Source organism: Porites lutea, chromosome 9 (assembly GCF_958299795.1).
Source record: "Porites lutea chromosome 9, jaPorLute2.1, whole genome shotgun sequence".
NCBI classification, from domain to species: domain Eukaryota; kingdom Metazoa; phylum Cnidaria; class Anthozoa; order Scleractinia; family Poritidae; genus Porites; species Porites lutea.
Genome location: NC_133209.1, coordinates 10230946 through 10246539, shown reverse-complemented (window position 1 = coordinate 10246539; position 15594 = coordinate 10230946). Strand labels below are relative to the sequence as shown.

The window sequence follows — 15594 nt, the reverse complement described above, 5'->3', positions numbered from 1 at the left end:
GAATGCTGCCAGCCAGTGCCATGAATTGCGTCTCATTTTAGCTTTTCAACTTTCTACCCTAAAAAGCCAGGCGGTTTCACTGAAATCTATATGTTCTTGGTGTCAGAACTTGAAACTAAATAGAAATAATAGAAAAGTCCCTGAAATAACAGTTTTCGTAGCGTTATGTTGCTCCGTAATGAACAAGCAATGACAGCTAGAGTGTAGAATTTAAGTATGCAGGCATAACAAACCTGGTGGAGTTGACAAATAAATTTGCAGCAAGAGAAGATGTAGTAAATTATGTATGTCCCGACATCTTCGGCACATAAGCGGACTAATTTCCTCAGACATCACAGAAAAGACTTCTCTTTTAAGTTTTTTTTCTTTAACCGAACATTACTTCGCAAAACTCAGTTTTCATTCAAAATGCCGGCATTATTTTAATCAAATACAAAATGCTTGTAATTTTTCGTGAAATACTATATGAGTTGCGATCATGAAGCGAAATGTTTTTTTTTGCCGGGAAACTGATATTTTCTGCCCTTTCAAAAGCTTTCTAAAAAATTCCGCTATAAATATCTGCTGAGGTATGATTTTAATGTAAACAAGGCACGCTCTCATGAATCATGAACTATGAACTATAAAACTGAATGTATTATGGATTACGGGTAAACTTAACTCCGCGAATTAACTTACCAGAAACCTGCAGGAGGGCGGATGGTGAAGGCAAACCCAAAAGGACGAATAGATTGCGTAGTGGGATGGTTTTCAACGCTAAAATTAAGAAAGTGTGAAAAATCTGCTGACTAAGCACCGACTAATCACTTTCTATATTGCTGCAAATTTCTGCTGAGAGATGCTTTTTTACCAGTTCGTGTGTGATATAACCCACAATGAATCAGTATGCCTGACGATGAACGCAAACATAGAAGGACAAATAAATTGTGCAGTGATGAACCTTCGTGTATGTTTTCCAATGCTTAGGAGTAACTATTAGAAAAGGGTGAAAAATCTGCTAGCAAAACAGAGACATTTCACATGTGCTCATCATGATTTGTAATGAAGACGTGACTCACTTAGATCAAGAAAAGTTGAGAAATTAAAGTTCATTGAAAGTAAAAATCCGATTTAGAAAAAAAGGAAACCTTTACGCAGACCGTCCATCTTAGTCTGCTCGCGTGACTCCGCATCTTAGTTAGGTCACGTGACTCGCTTTAAATTTACTCTAGACAATGGACTATAAACCACTGCAAAGAAAACCACAAATTTACACTTAACTTTAGGGGAGAACCATACGACCATAAACACGTGACCGCCATGAGTTGGCACTTGAGCCTACGATACGATTTTGTGACTCTGGTCAGTGGATATTCTGTTTTGACAGCTAGCAATTGACTATAATGATATGGATGTTAAACACAGGCTACAGGCAATTTACACTAGCTAAAAAGGTTGACATTTCACATTGGCTGCCCTGTGGTGAGAATGGATAGACGGATGTCGATGTCGTGATTACCAAAATTTCTCGGATGGATAAAAATTACCAGGTGGGGAAGGGGGGGGGGGGGTGTACTCCCTTATGTTAGTTATATAGGCCGTGTGCCGCCCCATCGGGTTACGTTTTTGCCCCTTTTTGGTCTGAAAACGGCTGTACACTTTGCCCAGTTTGGTCACGGGTATGGTTTTTGAGGGAACTACGGGAGTGTATGAACGTATTTATCATATCAATTCCAAATGAGTAAGAAAGGGAAATATGGGAATTGGAAACGGATTTGAAGAATTTTTTTGTTTGCGCTGTAATCTTAGTAATGTAACATAATTTCTGCCTAAAGGCCAGGTCTGAAAACGGGTATGGAATCTAGCTAGAGGTCTGGTCTGAAAACGGGTGTGGAAAATTACATTTTTTGGTCCGAAATAGGGTCAGGATTTGGACAACCGGGCGGTACACCGCCACCACGAATTCCCAGGAGTACCCCCACGGGATGAATTACCACATTTTCGTAGGCGGTTCGGGGGTTTGACTCCCGATTCTTTCTCGGTGGAACTTGGATTCCAGTCGTTAGTGTGATTAGGATTCCAGAGTCCTTGAGCTGTGTACCCACGATCCACCGTTTAAGCCACTGGAAACAGTTCAACGTTATGTAATAAATAAATTAGACAAAAAATGCACCATTCGGTGTCCAAAGTAACTGAAATCAAAGAATGAGTAAAATTTTCCTCCAAGTTGCACCTTTCCCTCTCAACAAGGAGAACTTGTTGATGGCTCTTTACAAGAGATATCTAACGAGATTACCGTTTCTTCGTAAAGAAAAAAAAACAAGGAAAAACACTTCATATCTGATTCTCTACTTACATAACTGTGAAGGGTAGATATTCCAATTTTTTGTTCGATTTCAAGAATTATATCGGTTTCATTTGAGATGCTTTATTAAATGTTTGACACATTCGCATCGCGCGTCGTTCAAGCCACTGCTTTGTGTCTAGATAATTGACGAATATTCCGCTGTGTGACTGGTATTGGATTCGGCACGAGAGAAATGGCAATAAAAGGTTTGCCAGATTATTTTAGGTCTAACTTATTAAAATTACAAGTTTGTCGTAGCCTGCATGACAGGCGCAAAAGGAAAGTGGAATAGAGAGAAAAATACCTCTCTCCTGAATACCCCTTCTTTTCCCCTTCCTTCTGATTCCCCATTCCTTTTGACGCTTACCACACACGGTCAAATCTGGCCGATAGCTTATTTTTCTATTCAGTTTCTTTTTTATTATTATGTGTTTATTATTGCTAGTTGAAGCTGGTCACGTACGTGGGTAGGGCTTATACCAGTATGACTGCCACCTTCTTGTGCTCGTCAAATTTAGACGTACAGCTTTAAGGGGTACATGCCCTTATATCTATTTTGGGTGTACCACTTGGTTTATTTATTCCTATGTATTTTCTTAAGTTTGAAAATCAGTCTTAAAGCCGCAACAGGGTCACCACAACAGCGCGTGGCGCCAATTACTGCGTCCCCGTAATATAACAGCAGTCCCAACTCCCATGAGAGATAAATCATCACATTGGGGACTGCACCCCCTACCCTTAACGAACAGTGTGTTAGTTCGTTAACGTCCCACAGAGTTTATATGTTTAAGGGTTGAGAGACGGGGCCTACAGTTTAGTGTCCTTATTCAAGAAGACTAGTATTGTCAAACCGTTCGCAGTTGCCTTTGCATATTAGGCAGAACTTTTTTTTCAGCTATTTAAGGTGTTTCGGTTCGTTTTTTCGGAGACCATACAGATGTTTTTCAATCGCCTTTAAAATTATTTTGGTCTTGTCCGTTCGCTACAAAATTTTCATCAGTGATTGACTATGAATTGAAGTTTGTCAGCTTGTTTGCCCGTTGAACGCGTTACGCAACTATGGCGATTGATGAGGAAAACTACGTCGTGTAAGAAAACACCAGAGTCACCCGGCTGTTCCTCGTCGCTGATTTGCCAGAAATTTTTTTTTTCTGGCCAATCAGAAGCAGGCAATTCAAACGCTTCTGGAACTGGTTCGGTAAGAGTAAGTGCCCAGGGGCTCGTCTCGATCTTATAGAAAACATTCACCACGAAAATTCTATCGTCCCCGACCAGCTTCCCCTGGGTCTCCGAGGATGACAAAATGAGAAGACATAATGTACAATCATGTACTTCTCGCGAAAAACATCTTCATCCCGCATGCTTCAGCTTTTGCGCAAACTGGAAATCTATTTAGTACTTAGAAGCCGGTGAGCATACATGCATATCTTGTAGGTCAGTTTTTTTTTCTGGTTTAAAACTTTTTTGAACCAGTTCAAAATTTTTAAACTGGTTTTATTATTTTATGTCGGTTAATTTTTTCAAATACGTCACTTTTTTTATTTTACTCAAGTTAGTATATTCAAGGTGTCATTTAGGGTGAGGGTTACGGTTAGGTAAGGTCTGGTACCCAATACTTTTCCACTCAGTCAAACAAACAAACAAAACAAACAAAATGACAGAACCTCGGTAATTAAGTAAGTATTACGTAACAAATTATTTAAATACACTACATATCTTTCGTGTACGCTGCTGAAAATGTCAGCTCAGTTGTGTAATCAAGCTCAATGTTATAAGTAGTCTGTGCAAGGATATAAACGGGTGGGTGAAATGAATGTGTTTATTCTACCAAATTTGGTCTCAACACGTGTATATATAGGTGTTTACAATTTCTTCAATGTTTCCCAGAAGAAGATTTGAATGCAGAGGTGATGTCTTGTCAACAAGGTCAATTTTTATAGAGACAATGTCTCCAACTTTAAATTTTCTAGGTTGGTTTTTTTTGGCTTTGGGTTACCATTTCGTTGTCGTACTTTTCCTGATCTTCTGTTATTTTTTGTCGTTTTCTGGGTTCTTTCTCATGATGTTCACATTCTCTATGGCTTTTAATACCATAAACAGCCTCATATGGCGTCATCTTTATTCAGTACTTGTGGAAGAGGTTCTCATTATTAATGCTCTCATATCCTCTTTCCACGATCGATTTGATCTTTCAACCAAACCTTAAGTGGATGGAGTTCGTGGAGAACCATCAGCCACCCATGAATCACGCAAAACAAGTCTCTTGTAATTAAAACAACTACTTGACTAATGTTGATGGATGCACTTTTAATATTATTATCATGTTTCCGGCTCTGGTTTGCGTGAATTTTGGCACCAAAAGAAAAATTCCTATGGTGCATGACAAAAGCCTAATATTTATAAGGTTTATGACGGCTCATCTTAGTTTTTCGCTCTTGTGAAAAGGCAAGAACAATGTCGTCAGTCGCCCTCTGCGTTTTTCTTTTTATTTGTTTCCTCGCATCTCAACTGTGTTCCTTAGCTAATCTGGCTGCAGAACATTCGTTCTTCTCTCCACTTGATGAAAGCCAAAATGTTAAGCTTTATTGGAATATAAGCACTGCTAGAGAGGAAATTTTCTTCACTGTTGAAGCGAAGACGACAGGATGGGTCGGATTTGGCATCTCCAGTGGTCAGGGGAAAATGGAAGGAGCAGATATTGTAATAGGATGGGTGAAGGATGGACAGACGTTTTTCAAGGCAAGTAGATTAATATCCGGCAATCTCTCTACATGTACAATGATGTAACGCCCTCCTTCAGCTATCGTCTCTAGTCAGACTGTAAATAATTCGGATATGAGGCTAAAGGCAGGTGGAGGGGAGAGGGGGAGAGAGATATTTTATTTTTTTGAGTGTGCTTAACTGATTGAAATTGTGCGCCAATTGACTAGAGTGCGAGGAGAAAAAAACCACTCTCCATCATAACTAACATAAAAGCTCCATTTGGCAATTACAGAGTTCGGCATAACCTCTTACCTCAGAATCCAAGGTGGCCCAAGCACTTTTGTTTCCATTTTCATTCGCCTTCGCATTTTTTTAATCGTTATTTTCACTTTCTGTCCCGCTTTTGTCTGTCTGTACACTTGCATTGCATCTTTTATGGAATGAAGAAACCTCGAGTTGGATGCATGTCGAGTTCGAGTGCGAATTTCGGTATCGAATGAGACTTCGAGTTAAGCCTCAAGTTGGTCTTTCCTGTTTTTCTCTTTGATTCTTTTTGTGTTGTTGTTGCTGTTGTTTGTTTTGTCATTCACGAAAAGATCCTCTGAAGAAGGGGGTCTGCTTCTTAGCTGGCGAGGGGGGACAGGGAGTATCCACCTCCCTCCTCCCGTTCCTTGCATTCGCGGGTAGGCGCTCCTTTTTTTCCTGGCTTTCTACCTCTTGGCTATTTTTCGATTGCGAATTGTTAAGCATCAAGTCGCCCATTTTTCCCCTATCCCCTAATTTTCTCTCGTGTTCTGCCTTTTCCTCTTCCACCTCCCGTACCTCTCCCTCTCCCTATTCTCTCCGGCCTGCCCCGGCTTCCATTTACCGTCTTCACTCACTAAATCGGAGTTTCATTTTCATCAGAATTTTCAATTTCGTTTGCGGTTTTGTATTTCTCCTCCGCAGAGGCTCCCGCTGGGATTCCTTATGAAAATAATCCGCGCGCTCTCTTTTTCTTGCTCCCCAGCCTCCCTACAACACAATGAGGCTTCTGCTGAGGAGAGAGCGGTTTTGCTTTAATGTTATTTGCGCTCTAAGGGCACTTGAATATCACTTGAATTATGATTTGCTCCAGGTTTTGGGTTTTACTTGACATTTCGTTTCTATCATCACTTATCACTTTACTTTTGTTTCCTTTTTGCTTTGCGTTTTTAATTCTTCGTGTTTAAACAGGAAAATTAAAATTGGGAGCAAAACACTTACTAAATGCGTGACATCAAAATCAAAAAGGGGAGTAAGACGCCATCATAGGTGGCATCAAAATTAGGAGCTGAGCTAGAATTTTTCGTGATAAGGAAGTCCATCATAAAGTTGGTGAGTGGCCGATGATGCCAGGGATGACGATAATGTCCAAGAGGGTAGATCAGCACGCGGCAAAGAACATATGGAAGGATTATGCTCGATCAAAAAAGTGTTATTAATGATAATCCGTGACATTCCGCCATGAACAGAAATTATCAGTAAAAGCAAGATACTGTAGAATTCCGAAGGTAACGGCTCCCATTTCTTTCGAAATGGGAGCTTCTTTCAGGCAACAGGGTACTTTTAGGGTAGCCTACTTTTAGGATAGCTACTTTAGGGTAGCCGTTATTTTCGGGTGGATAAAAAACGTTAGTAATTCACAGTTGTTTCAGAAACGTAACATGTCAGGAGCCCGTCAGTCCTGAACATGTATTTAAAGGTCATTCCGTTTATGCATGTTCTTTGAACAAAGCGACAATGTCTGAATATAAATGTTGGTTCTATAAGGCGAAAGTCATTTATAGGTGCATTAAATCGCGATGAATGCAAAGTAATATCATTTGACTCTTCTGACAAATATAACAGCTTTTAAATCATTCAACATTTTAAAAGAAGGATTCAGATAAGTTTGAGATAGAAATTAACACAATGAATTTTCTCGTTGTTTAGTTGAGACAGTTTCAGTACAAAAGTTCAAAGATTTTCACACGTTCTTGATAAATTGATCCGTTTTTAAAAGAGATATTTTTTCATTCTTGTTTGTGATAATTTTTGAAGGGCCCCGACTTTCGAGTAGGCCGTTACTTTCAGTGAGAGCCACACGCGGTAGTGAAAAAATAAAATCTTGCACGCATGCTCTCGATCTACCGTGACTAAAAAGAAAAATAAAAGACTGCTCGCAGTCCGTGTTTTGGGCCCGGCAGACTCACTTATAAAAATTCAGCCGTAGCTGCTAGGCGAGGCCATGAAAATGAGGCCCTCCCCTTGCGTGTCGCTCCGTCTCGCGCCTCGTTCTCTCTAGCATCCATAACTTCGCAGGCTAGGAGTGTATGAATGAAGTATGCACTCATAAATCCCACATGAAGCTGATGTTTTTGTTGTACACTACTAGGATCGACATGCAGATGGTCGCGTGATGCCAAAAATCGATTCGCAACAGGATTACGAACTGATATCTCTTAAGGAAGACAATGGAAAAACCACCATGAAATTTAAAAGAAAACTGGATACATGTGATCCTCAAGACAACAAAATCGAGGTGAGTAAAGCCTTGAAAGCCTAAAACAATGTTGACAGTTAGTTGTGGCAACTAAAGACGAAGAGATTTTGAAAGCTGAGTTTAGCCTGAATCTTTTGAAGGTGGCAAATTTGTTATATCGACTCAGATGATGAGACTAATTATAACTTTTTGCCGGTTTCACTCTGCCCAGAGACGCAAGCCTTGTTTTACTCTCTTGGGAGCGAGTGGAGGTGAAAAAGAGAGATTGATAACGAGTTTCTCGGAGACTTAGCAACATAACGTCTTTTGAAACAAACCCTTTGCAACCGTTTGTCCTAAGGAATAGCCCAAATTAGGCATTCAGCTGGCAGAAAAGCGGTGACACGTCAAGTTGTTATTGTGTGCGACTTAGTTTTCACGATCACACCACATGAGTGGCTCTCAGCTTAGACAATCCTGTTAACTTATAAGTGTTTAAAATGGTGGCTGAGACCCGACACTTTCAATTTTGCTTTATCAGGGTGTCTGAGAGAATTGAGGTGGAAAAGGGAGAATAGGAACGAGGTCGACGAAGACGTAGCAATGAATTGTCCAATTTAGGGATTTAGATGGTAAAAAAGCCGGCGAAGAAAATTTACGATGTGGACGACTTATCACGGTGGTCGGTTGCTAGGGCTTTTCCTCCCAATGCCTCTCAAAACTGAGAGTATTAGACCATAGACAGAAGTAGAATGCATCGAATGTGACGAAACTTGGCAGGGAAGTAGTTTGATGAATTACCTGTTTATTGGTTTTTCTTTCATCCTATGTGACTTCTGTTGTGACGTCATAAATGATGTCCAAATTTGGCATCCGAACAAAAATTCAGGAAAGAAATGGTAAAAATTTTACTTTAGTTTTCTGTATAGAATTCTATGATTTCTAGTGAAAACCCCATCTCAATCGGATAAAAAGGAGTAAAGTTACAGCTAATTAAAGAAATTCAAATTTCCCCCAAATGACCATATATGGTCAAAATTAGGGGTATTTTAAACGCGAGAACATTGAATGTATTGGAGCAGGATTTCTTTTACTAGCTGTAACTTTACGCCATTTTATCCGATTGAGGTGGGGTTTTCACTATACATATTCTTTTTGTGTAGCAAAAATGTCTGTAATGTTTTGAAGACTGCTTTGCAAGTTTTTAATGTTGTTACTGAAAATAGGCGTCACTTATGACGTCATACTTTCAAGAAACGTCAAAATACCTTTACAATGGTAAAAATTTAAAGAAAATTTTTCTCTAATTAAGATGTTTTAATGTCTTGCTTCATTTGGAATATAAAATACTGCTCTGTGAGCCAAAAATTGAATTTACGAAGTTGCGGGAGGAAAAGCCCTAGCAACCGACCATCGTGTATAGTTTTCCATCCTTTCAAAAGTTTCTTCTCGTTATTCAAAAGTTTCTTCTCGTTATCACTCACAGTGGCTCTCAGACACAGCACTGTTGAAGAGATTAAAATGGTGGTTGAGACCTTGACAACACTTTCAATTTTCAGGCAGGGACAACGAAAGTGATCTACGCTTATCACCCAGAAGATCCAGCTTCAGAAAATTCCATTTTACAGCATAATCATAGAAACCGTGGGCAAAGGAGCGTTTATCTGCTAAACAACGCTATCAAAGAACCAGCTCTACCTCCTGATACTAAAACCTTTGATATAACGCACAATATGGTAATACTTTAATAGCTCTTTTTAGATTTATTAGTGGTATATTCCTTTAAGCCAAGTGTAAAAGTTTAGAATTAAACGAGAATGGGAAGTTACACATATATTAACCGTGTAAGTGCTCTTTTAGCGCACTTTCGTATGCTTAATTACCTACTTTATTAAATACTAGCTTATTTTTATTATTTTTTCTATCCAGTCCATCGTAATTGCTTTCAGTGTATCCTTGCAATTCAGATCTTAAATATTCTCTAGCTCAAATTGAACGAAATAAGAGGCATCGCCAAAAGTTACAGCATGGCGTCGATGAATCTTATATGCTTTTTAGATTGCAAATCGGTGTGGTTTGATGAAATTTCAGCACCCATACGTCTGCACTAATAATCACCGAACTTTAAGGAGTGAAGATTCGAAAAGCCAATGAAGAAATCGTTGGCAAATTCTTTCTTAAAACATATGAAGAATGGTTTCTCGTGTTGACCACGCCAATTCAGTGCATAGCATAAACACACCGACATAGTTATTAGGCAAGGCCAAGATAAGCAGGAAAAAATGAGCAGAGCTGGGTAAGAAATTACCTGAAATTTATAATGCCAGATTTCTCGTAACCTATTCAATGGCAATGGTTTCATGACAGGCGTTGTTACGGCTTATACGGGAGCAAAAGAAGTGACCAGCAACGGATTCTTCGGGGGCACACAAAACTGAGTCTAATTCTTTTCTGCGTAAAATAGGTTAATTTTGCTGAGTTTAAAAACGCTTTGAATGTACAATATATATCAAATTTAACCATGATCACATTTCTTTCTCTATTTTAGACTGCCATTCCCAAAGATGGAACTAGCTACATGTGCGCAGTTTTGGAAATCCCTAAACTCAATGAAACCCATCATGTCGTAAAGGTGAGATCTAGACTGCGGAGTAGAACCAACTTGTATCCAGTCTGTGGCTTCTGGCTTGCACGCACTTTTGTTGTTATTGATATTTGACCTACAAAAGGCAAACTGATAACTAATCTTTGACTTACTTTTAAAAACGTAGATTGAACCTGTTATCCAATCAGGCCACGAGGGTGTCGTTCACCACATGTTAGTGTACCAGTGCAATGATGATTTTCCAAAGGAGTTATTGAACAATACTGCTTTTAGATGCTATGCTTCAAATATGCCACCTGAAATTAGAGGTTGTGCTGGACTCACGCCCATAATTGCTGGTTGGGCTATAGGTGGTAAGGTAAGTGTCTAAAATGACGTCGTAATATAAAACCTTAAAGAGAGATGGCATATTTTAAGCTTGGTACCGAATACGAAAGATGTAGTAATAGGCGACATAAACATGAACATTATGGGAAAACGCAACGCAAAGTAAAATTAAGACGTCATTTGACGAACTAAATGTACACGTCAATTAAATAAATAAATGCGCACAAGACAAAACTGCGCGCGCCTACGTACCAAGACACAACTGAAATACAAATCTAGTAATAAATAAGTGATGTAAGGATACGATGGTGCAATTCAAGCCTGGATTGTAATCTCATCTCCCGCAGGCCTGCACTATACTTCTCGACGATAATACCATGGCGATTGAAGAATTTATTAAATGATTTTTGAAGTAGATTGCTTTCAAAGCTTTGTTCTCTGAGACGTAATGAAAGTCCGCGGAGTCTCAAGTTTATGAAGTCAACTTTGGACGAGCAAATTCTAGCATATCTCACCAGTTGAGATATGTAAAATTCCGTAAGCTGGATTGGCAGGAATGTTACTGCCCATATGAGGAAAGTTGACAATCCGGAATGCAAAGTCATCTCTCTTATCGTAGATGCTGATACAAAAAGGTGTATTTATGTCGCTAGTCTTGATATTCGTGTCGAGATAACACACTTTGAGTAGATGATGTGGAAGTGTCCTTAAGTTCCAATTCCAACGGGTAAATCGCGCTGATATAATTTCAAGTCCACATTGTTGATACTGAATAACTCGTCGATGTATCGAAAGGTGTTGCTGAACTGGATGGCTTTTGTAATGTCCTCTTTCATTGTTTTGACCTTGAAATCGTACTCGAAGGTATGAAGGAAAAGATCAGCCAACAAAGCTACACTGTTGGTGCCCGTTGGTATACCAATAACCTGCCGGAAATCAGAGCTTCCAAAACGAACGTAGATGTTGTCGATAAGAAAGTCAATTTCAAGAAAAAGCACAGTATAGGAGAAGTACGTGTACCACGCCGACGTCCTATCATTTGTCCAGAAGGTGCGAAAATTATTTGTAGCAATGGAGCTTTCCCCTTTAGCATTAAAAACTCTTTCCAAAGGATCATGGAGTTGCTTTTTAACTTGGGCGTGTGAAAGGCTATGTGAGAGACCTGTTCATCAAAACAGAGTCTGTCATCCACAGTTATTCCAAACAACGTAACTGATTTGTGTACCGGAAAGGGAAACACATGATCCGTGTTTCCTATTAGCATGGCTTGGTGTTTGGTGGAAGTGACCAACATACCGTTGCTTCTGTACCATTCGTTTGCAATATTGAGCTGATGCGTGAGCCTCCTGTCAAGTAATTTAGGATCAGTGTCTGAGTCATGTAATTGTTCATCATCGGCATACGCATGAAGCTTTACCTCCGTAATATAATATATAAAAAAATATAACGCCATTGATAAAAATAATAAAAATCAGGGGCCCAAGTACACTGCCCTGAGGTACTCCTCTCGAAACCGCTGCCTATTCAGATGCTAGATCTCCAATTGTAACCTTCTGCAATCTTCCACAGAGATAGTCCTTGAGCAGAGCACAAGCGCTACTACCCAGGCCATATGCTTCTAATTTGGCCAGAAGAAGAGCGGGTGGTGTTGTTATCAAATGCTTTCGATAAGTCCAATGAAACAATCCCAACAAGTTATTTTTTGTCTCTACTCCTCCTCCAGTCATCTATGAGTCGAAAGTCTCACAACTACGGAATTTTCTGTAGCGGATAGAAGGTTTGATGGGAGCCCATTGTAAAATCCTTCAAGCTGAGATGACAGTAGCTTTTCAAATATATTATTCAGACAGGGTAATACCGTTACTGGTCTATAATTCTGTTTGACAAGTTCATCATCCTTTTTAAAAATAGGACTTATTTGTCCCATCTTCCAACGGCTAGGATATTTGCATTGAGAAATTGATGCATTTATAATATTTGCAATAGGGGCCGATATTGCCGAAAAACAATTTTTGCCAGTCAGTCACCCTTTCATGGTTTTCCATACAAATCCTTGCAAATTCTAAATTTTCAAAACTGTCATGAAATATTTCCTTAAGCACTACAGGGCTCAAATCTCCGTTTTATTCATAACAGACAATTTGAGCCCTTAAATGCGTAAGAAAACGTTTACACGACAGTTTAAAAATTTTAGAATTTACAAGGATTTGTATGGAAAACCATGCAAACGTGACTGGATGGCAAAAGTTGTTTTTCTCATACAAATGCTTCAAACTTTCGGCGGCCGTTGCAATCGCTACTTTTGAGATAAACGGCTGAAAATTCGCAGGTTACCTAATTTCAATATGTCCTTTCAGTTTGTGCTAACAAAATTTTTCAAAAGCGAACTGTTTTCGTGTTTACCGAAAGTTGATTACGTGATCAAGTCATGCAAAGAGCCTTAGAAAGAAACAGAGCAAAAGTAAGAGGTTGAAGAAAACTGTTTCCTTACTAGATTCTGTTTATTTTAAAAGGAGTTTTATTACCCGGAACACGTTGGATTCGCCATTGGAAAAGAAAACAGTCCAAAGGTCGTCGTCCTTGAAGTCCACTATGACAATCCTCAGAATTTGGAAGGTACGACTGAAATAATAATAATAATGATAATAATAATAATAATAATAATAATAATAATAATAATAATAATAATAATAAGCTGAAATTAACTGATACATAATAGAAAATAAGTCTAGACAACTTTAGGGCAACCAAGGCTGGAGTTTGTCCCTTGTGGATCAAAAAAATCTTTTTTTATGGACTCGAGAGAACCGTTTAAAACGGACGGTGACACTGACAGCAAAAAACATAGCTTAATTGTAATTCTTTTTGGTAATTGAACACTAGGTGGGGAATCGCTTTAGACCACCTAAATCTTTTGCCTCGAATTCGAAGTATATATTTCCCTAATGAGAAATGGATTCTGTTAACCATGACTTTCGAATATTTCACTGTTGTAAATGTTTACGTTTCCGAGAAGAAGAAGTTTGGTCTGATTATTATTGTTTTTCTTTAGGATTGATTGACAGTTCTGGCTTGCGGTTTCACTACACCAGACAGTTACGAAAATACGAGTCGGGAGTACTGCTGGTTGGAGCGGACGTTAACCGCGCGATGCTAATTCCGCCGAAGCAGAGAGACTGGAAAATAAACAGCTTTTGTAGCTCAGATTGCACACAAAAGGTACTGCCATCTACTTTTGTTTGCTCTTCAACGCAGTTTGGAGCTGGCAGTGCCTGTTTTTATGTCTAAATTATTGCTTTTATTATATTTGTGTCATAAATCATCCGACAGTTTCATTTAATCTAAAAACTGAGAACGTCGTCTGTTACAGGTTTAACAGCCTTTTCGTGTTGACCTCTGGAAACTAGTATTTGAAAAACGTGGAGTCAAAATTAAGTAAATCAATTACCCATCGAGTAATTTAAGAGTGAAGCTAACGCTAAACAATTTACTTCAGTATGTTATAGTTGTAAACATTCCCTGAATTAAATCCAGCTTTTTTTCGCTATAACCAGGAGTTAACAGGGGACGACATTGAAAGAGAATATTTATTAGTCTCAATACAGATTAACGTCGGGAGAACCAGGTAGTGAACGAGCAGCGACTCGCTGTTCATCAGTACAACCAAAATATTAGAGCCCACTAACTCATAAGGGGCATGCTTTTTTTGCTAAATTTGAATAGCATCCTGTATTTTGTATTTTGAGCACAAACGTACCTTACACACTCGGGTGTTTCCTAGTTGGTTTACTTAATTAGAAATATACAGTAGCTACAACTGTCAGCGAAAGCAGTTAAAGTGCGGACTCAATTCAGAACACTTAGAAAAAGATTATCCAGTCAAAAAGTATTTTTAAAACAAACGATTGATCCACGGACCATTAAAATTCAAGTATTCAACTATGCAACCGTTGAAACTTTCAGGAACCATTTGAACTTATCTGACCTCTCAGGAAACAGCCCTCAAAATTATGAATGTTGTTTAATGGTCTGTTTGTAAAATAACTTGAGAATCTTTTGTTTTCAGAATACGTTGTGATTGGATAATCGTCTTCAAAGTGTCCCGGTTTAAGGGTCCTCACGGAAAGAGTTTTCAAACTGTGAGTGAAGGATTTCTTTATTTCCCAAGGCCCATGTCGTAAATCGGTCTTACTAATAATTCTTTTAGGGACTGAACGAAACCGGGCTACCTGGAGGAGGAATCAACGTCTTTTCGGCGATGTTACATACACATCTAGCCGGTAAGAATAGCGCTAGAAAGTAGAGATCGCTGGTAAGAATCTCCGTACATACTCTTCAAATTTGTTAAAACAAATCTTACTAGTGATCGATAGTGAGTTTGGGCTAATAAGTGGTTGCTCACCTCTGAAAGTAACAATAACTCACCCCAACTATCACCAAGCGACCCGAAAACCCATGCTTTTTAGTCCAAAACAGCAGGCTCGAAATCCTTGCTGAGAAGTATGCCTACAGCCTTAATTCTAGGTTACGATCGAGGCTGCCCCTGCGAGTATTTTTGCCTATTGGGTATTGACAGTATATTCAAGATAGAAGTTTTAAACCACAACGAACTTTGTTCATTCGAACCGTTTTGTCACTTGGCTGAAGCCTCTGCTTATTTTTTTTCAAGACCTTTCCTTTCTCAATCCTTTTGAATCTATTAAAAAAATAGAATTTAGTTCAAGCAATTCTTTTTGATGTCACTTCGGACTCGGTGTCACATATGTTCTTACCTACTAACAAAAAGTATGGTATACATTTCGGAAATTGTTTTGGAGTTCTAAGTCTTCGAAGAGGTCAGAGGACGAACAGTTAAACTGCTGTTATCTACTACATTGCTTGCTTCTTATAGTGACGTAGATCTTAAGTTTGGCTAATAAATGCTTTTATGATTTTTGAAGGGCGTAAAGCATTACTTCGCCACGTTAGAGATGGCGTGGAACTTCCAGAAATTGTAAGAGATGACCATTATGACTTTAACTTTCAGGTGAGTTTTACCAAAAAAAAAAAAAAAAAATGAGTTAAAGTGAAACGAAACGAATGAAAATAGGAGAGGTGGGAGGTTGGGGGGGGGGGGGGGGGGACGGAGGTAGGAATAGTCATTTTCTAGGT

The 15594-nt window shown here is 39.0% G+C and overlaps 1 protein-coding gene across 1 annotated transcript in view; it reads left to right on the top strand.

Moving 5' to 3' along the window:
- The first annotated feature begins 4780 nt into the window (after nt 1–4780).
- The window catches only part of LOC140947490 (DBH-like monooxygenase protein 1 homolog), a 59874-nt gene continuing 49060 nt past the window's right edge, over nt 4781–15594 (top strand). The window contains exons 1-9 of the mRNA XM_073396600.1: nt 4781–5065; nt 7425–7571; nt 9071–9247; nt 10060–10143; nt 10283–10474; nt 12957–13059; nt 13496–13662; nt 14651–14723; nt 15384–15469. Coding sequence (XP_073252701.1) covers nt 4781–5065; nt 7425–7571; nt 9071–9247; nt 10060–10143; nt 10283–10474; nt 12957–13059; nt 13496–13662; nt 14651–14723; nt 15384–15469 — 1314 coding nt within the window. The remainder of the gene's footprint in view (nt 5066–7424; nt 7572–9070; nt 9248–10059; nt 10144–10282; nt 10475–12956; nt 13060–13495; nt 13663–14650; nt 14724–15383; nt 15470–15594) is intronic.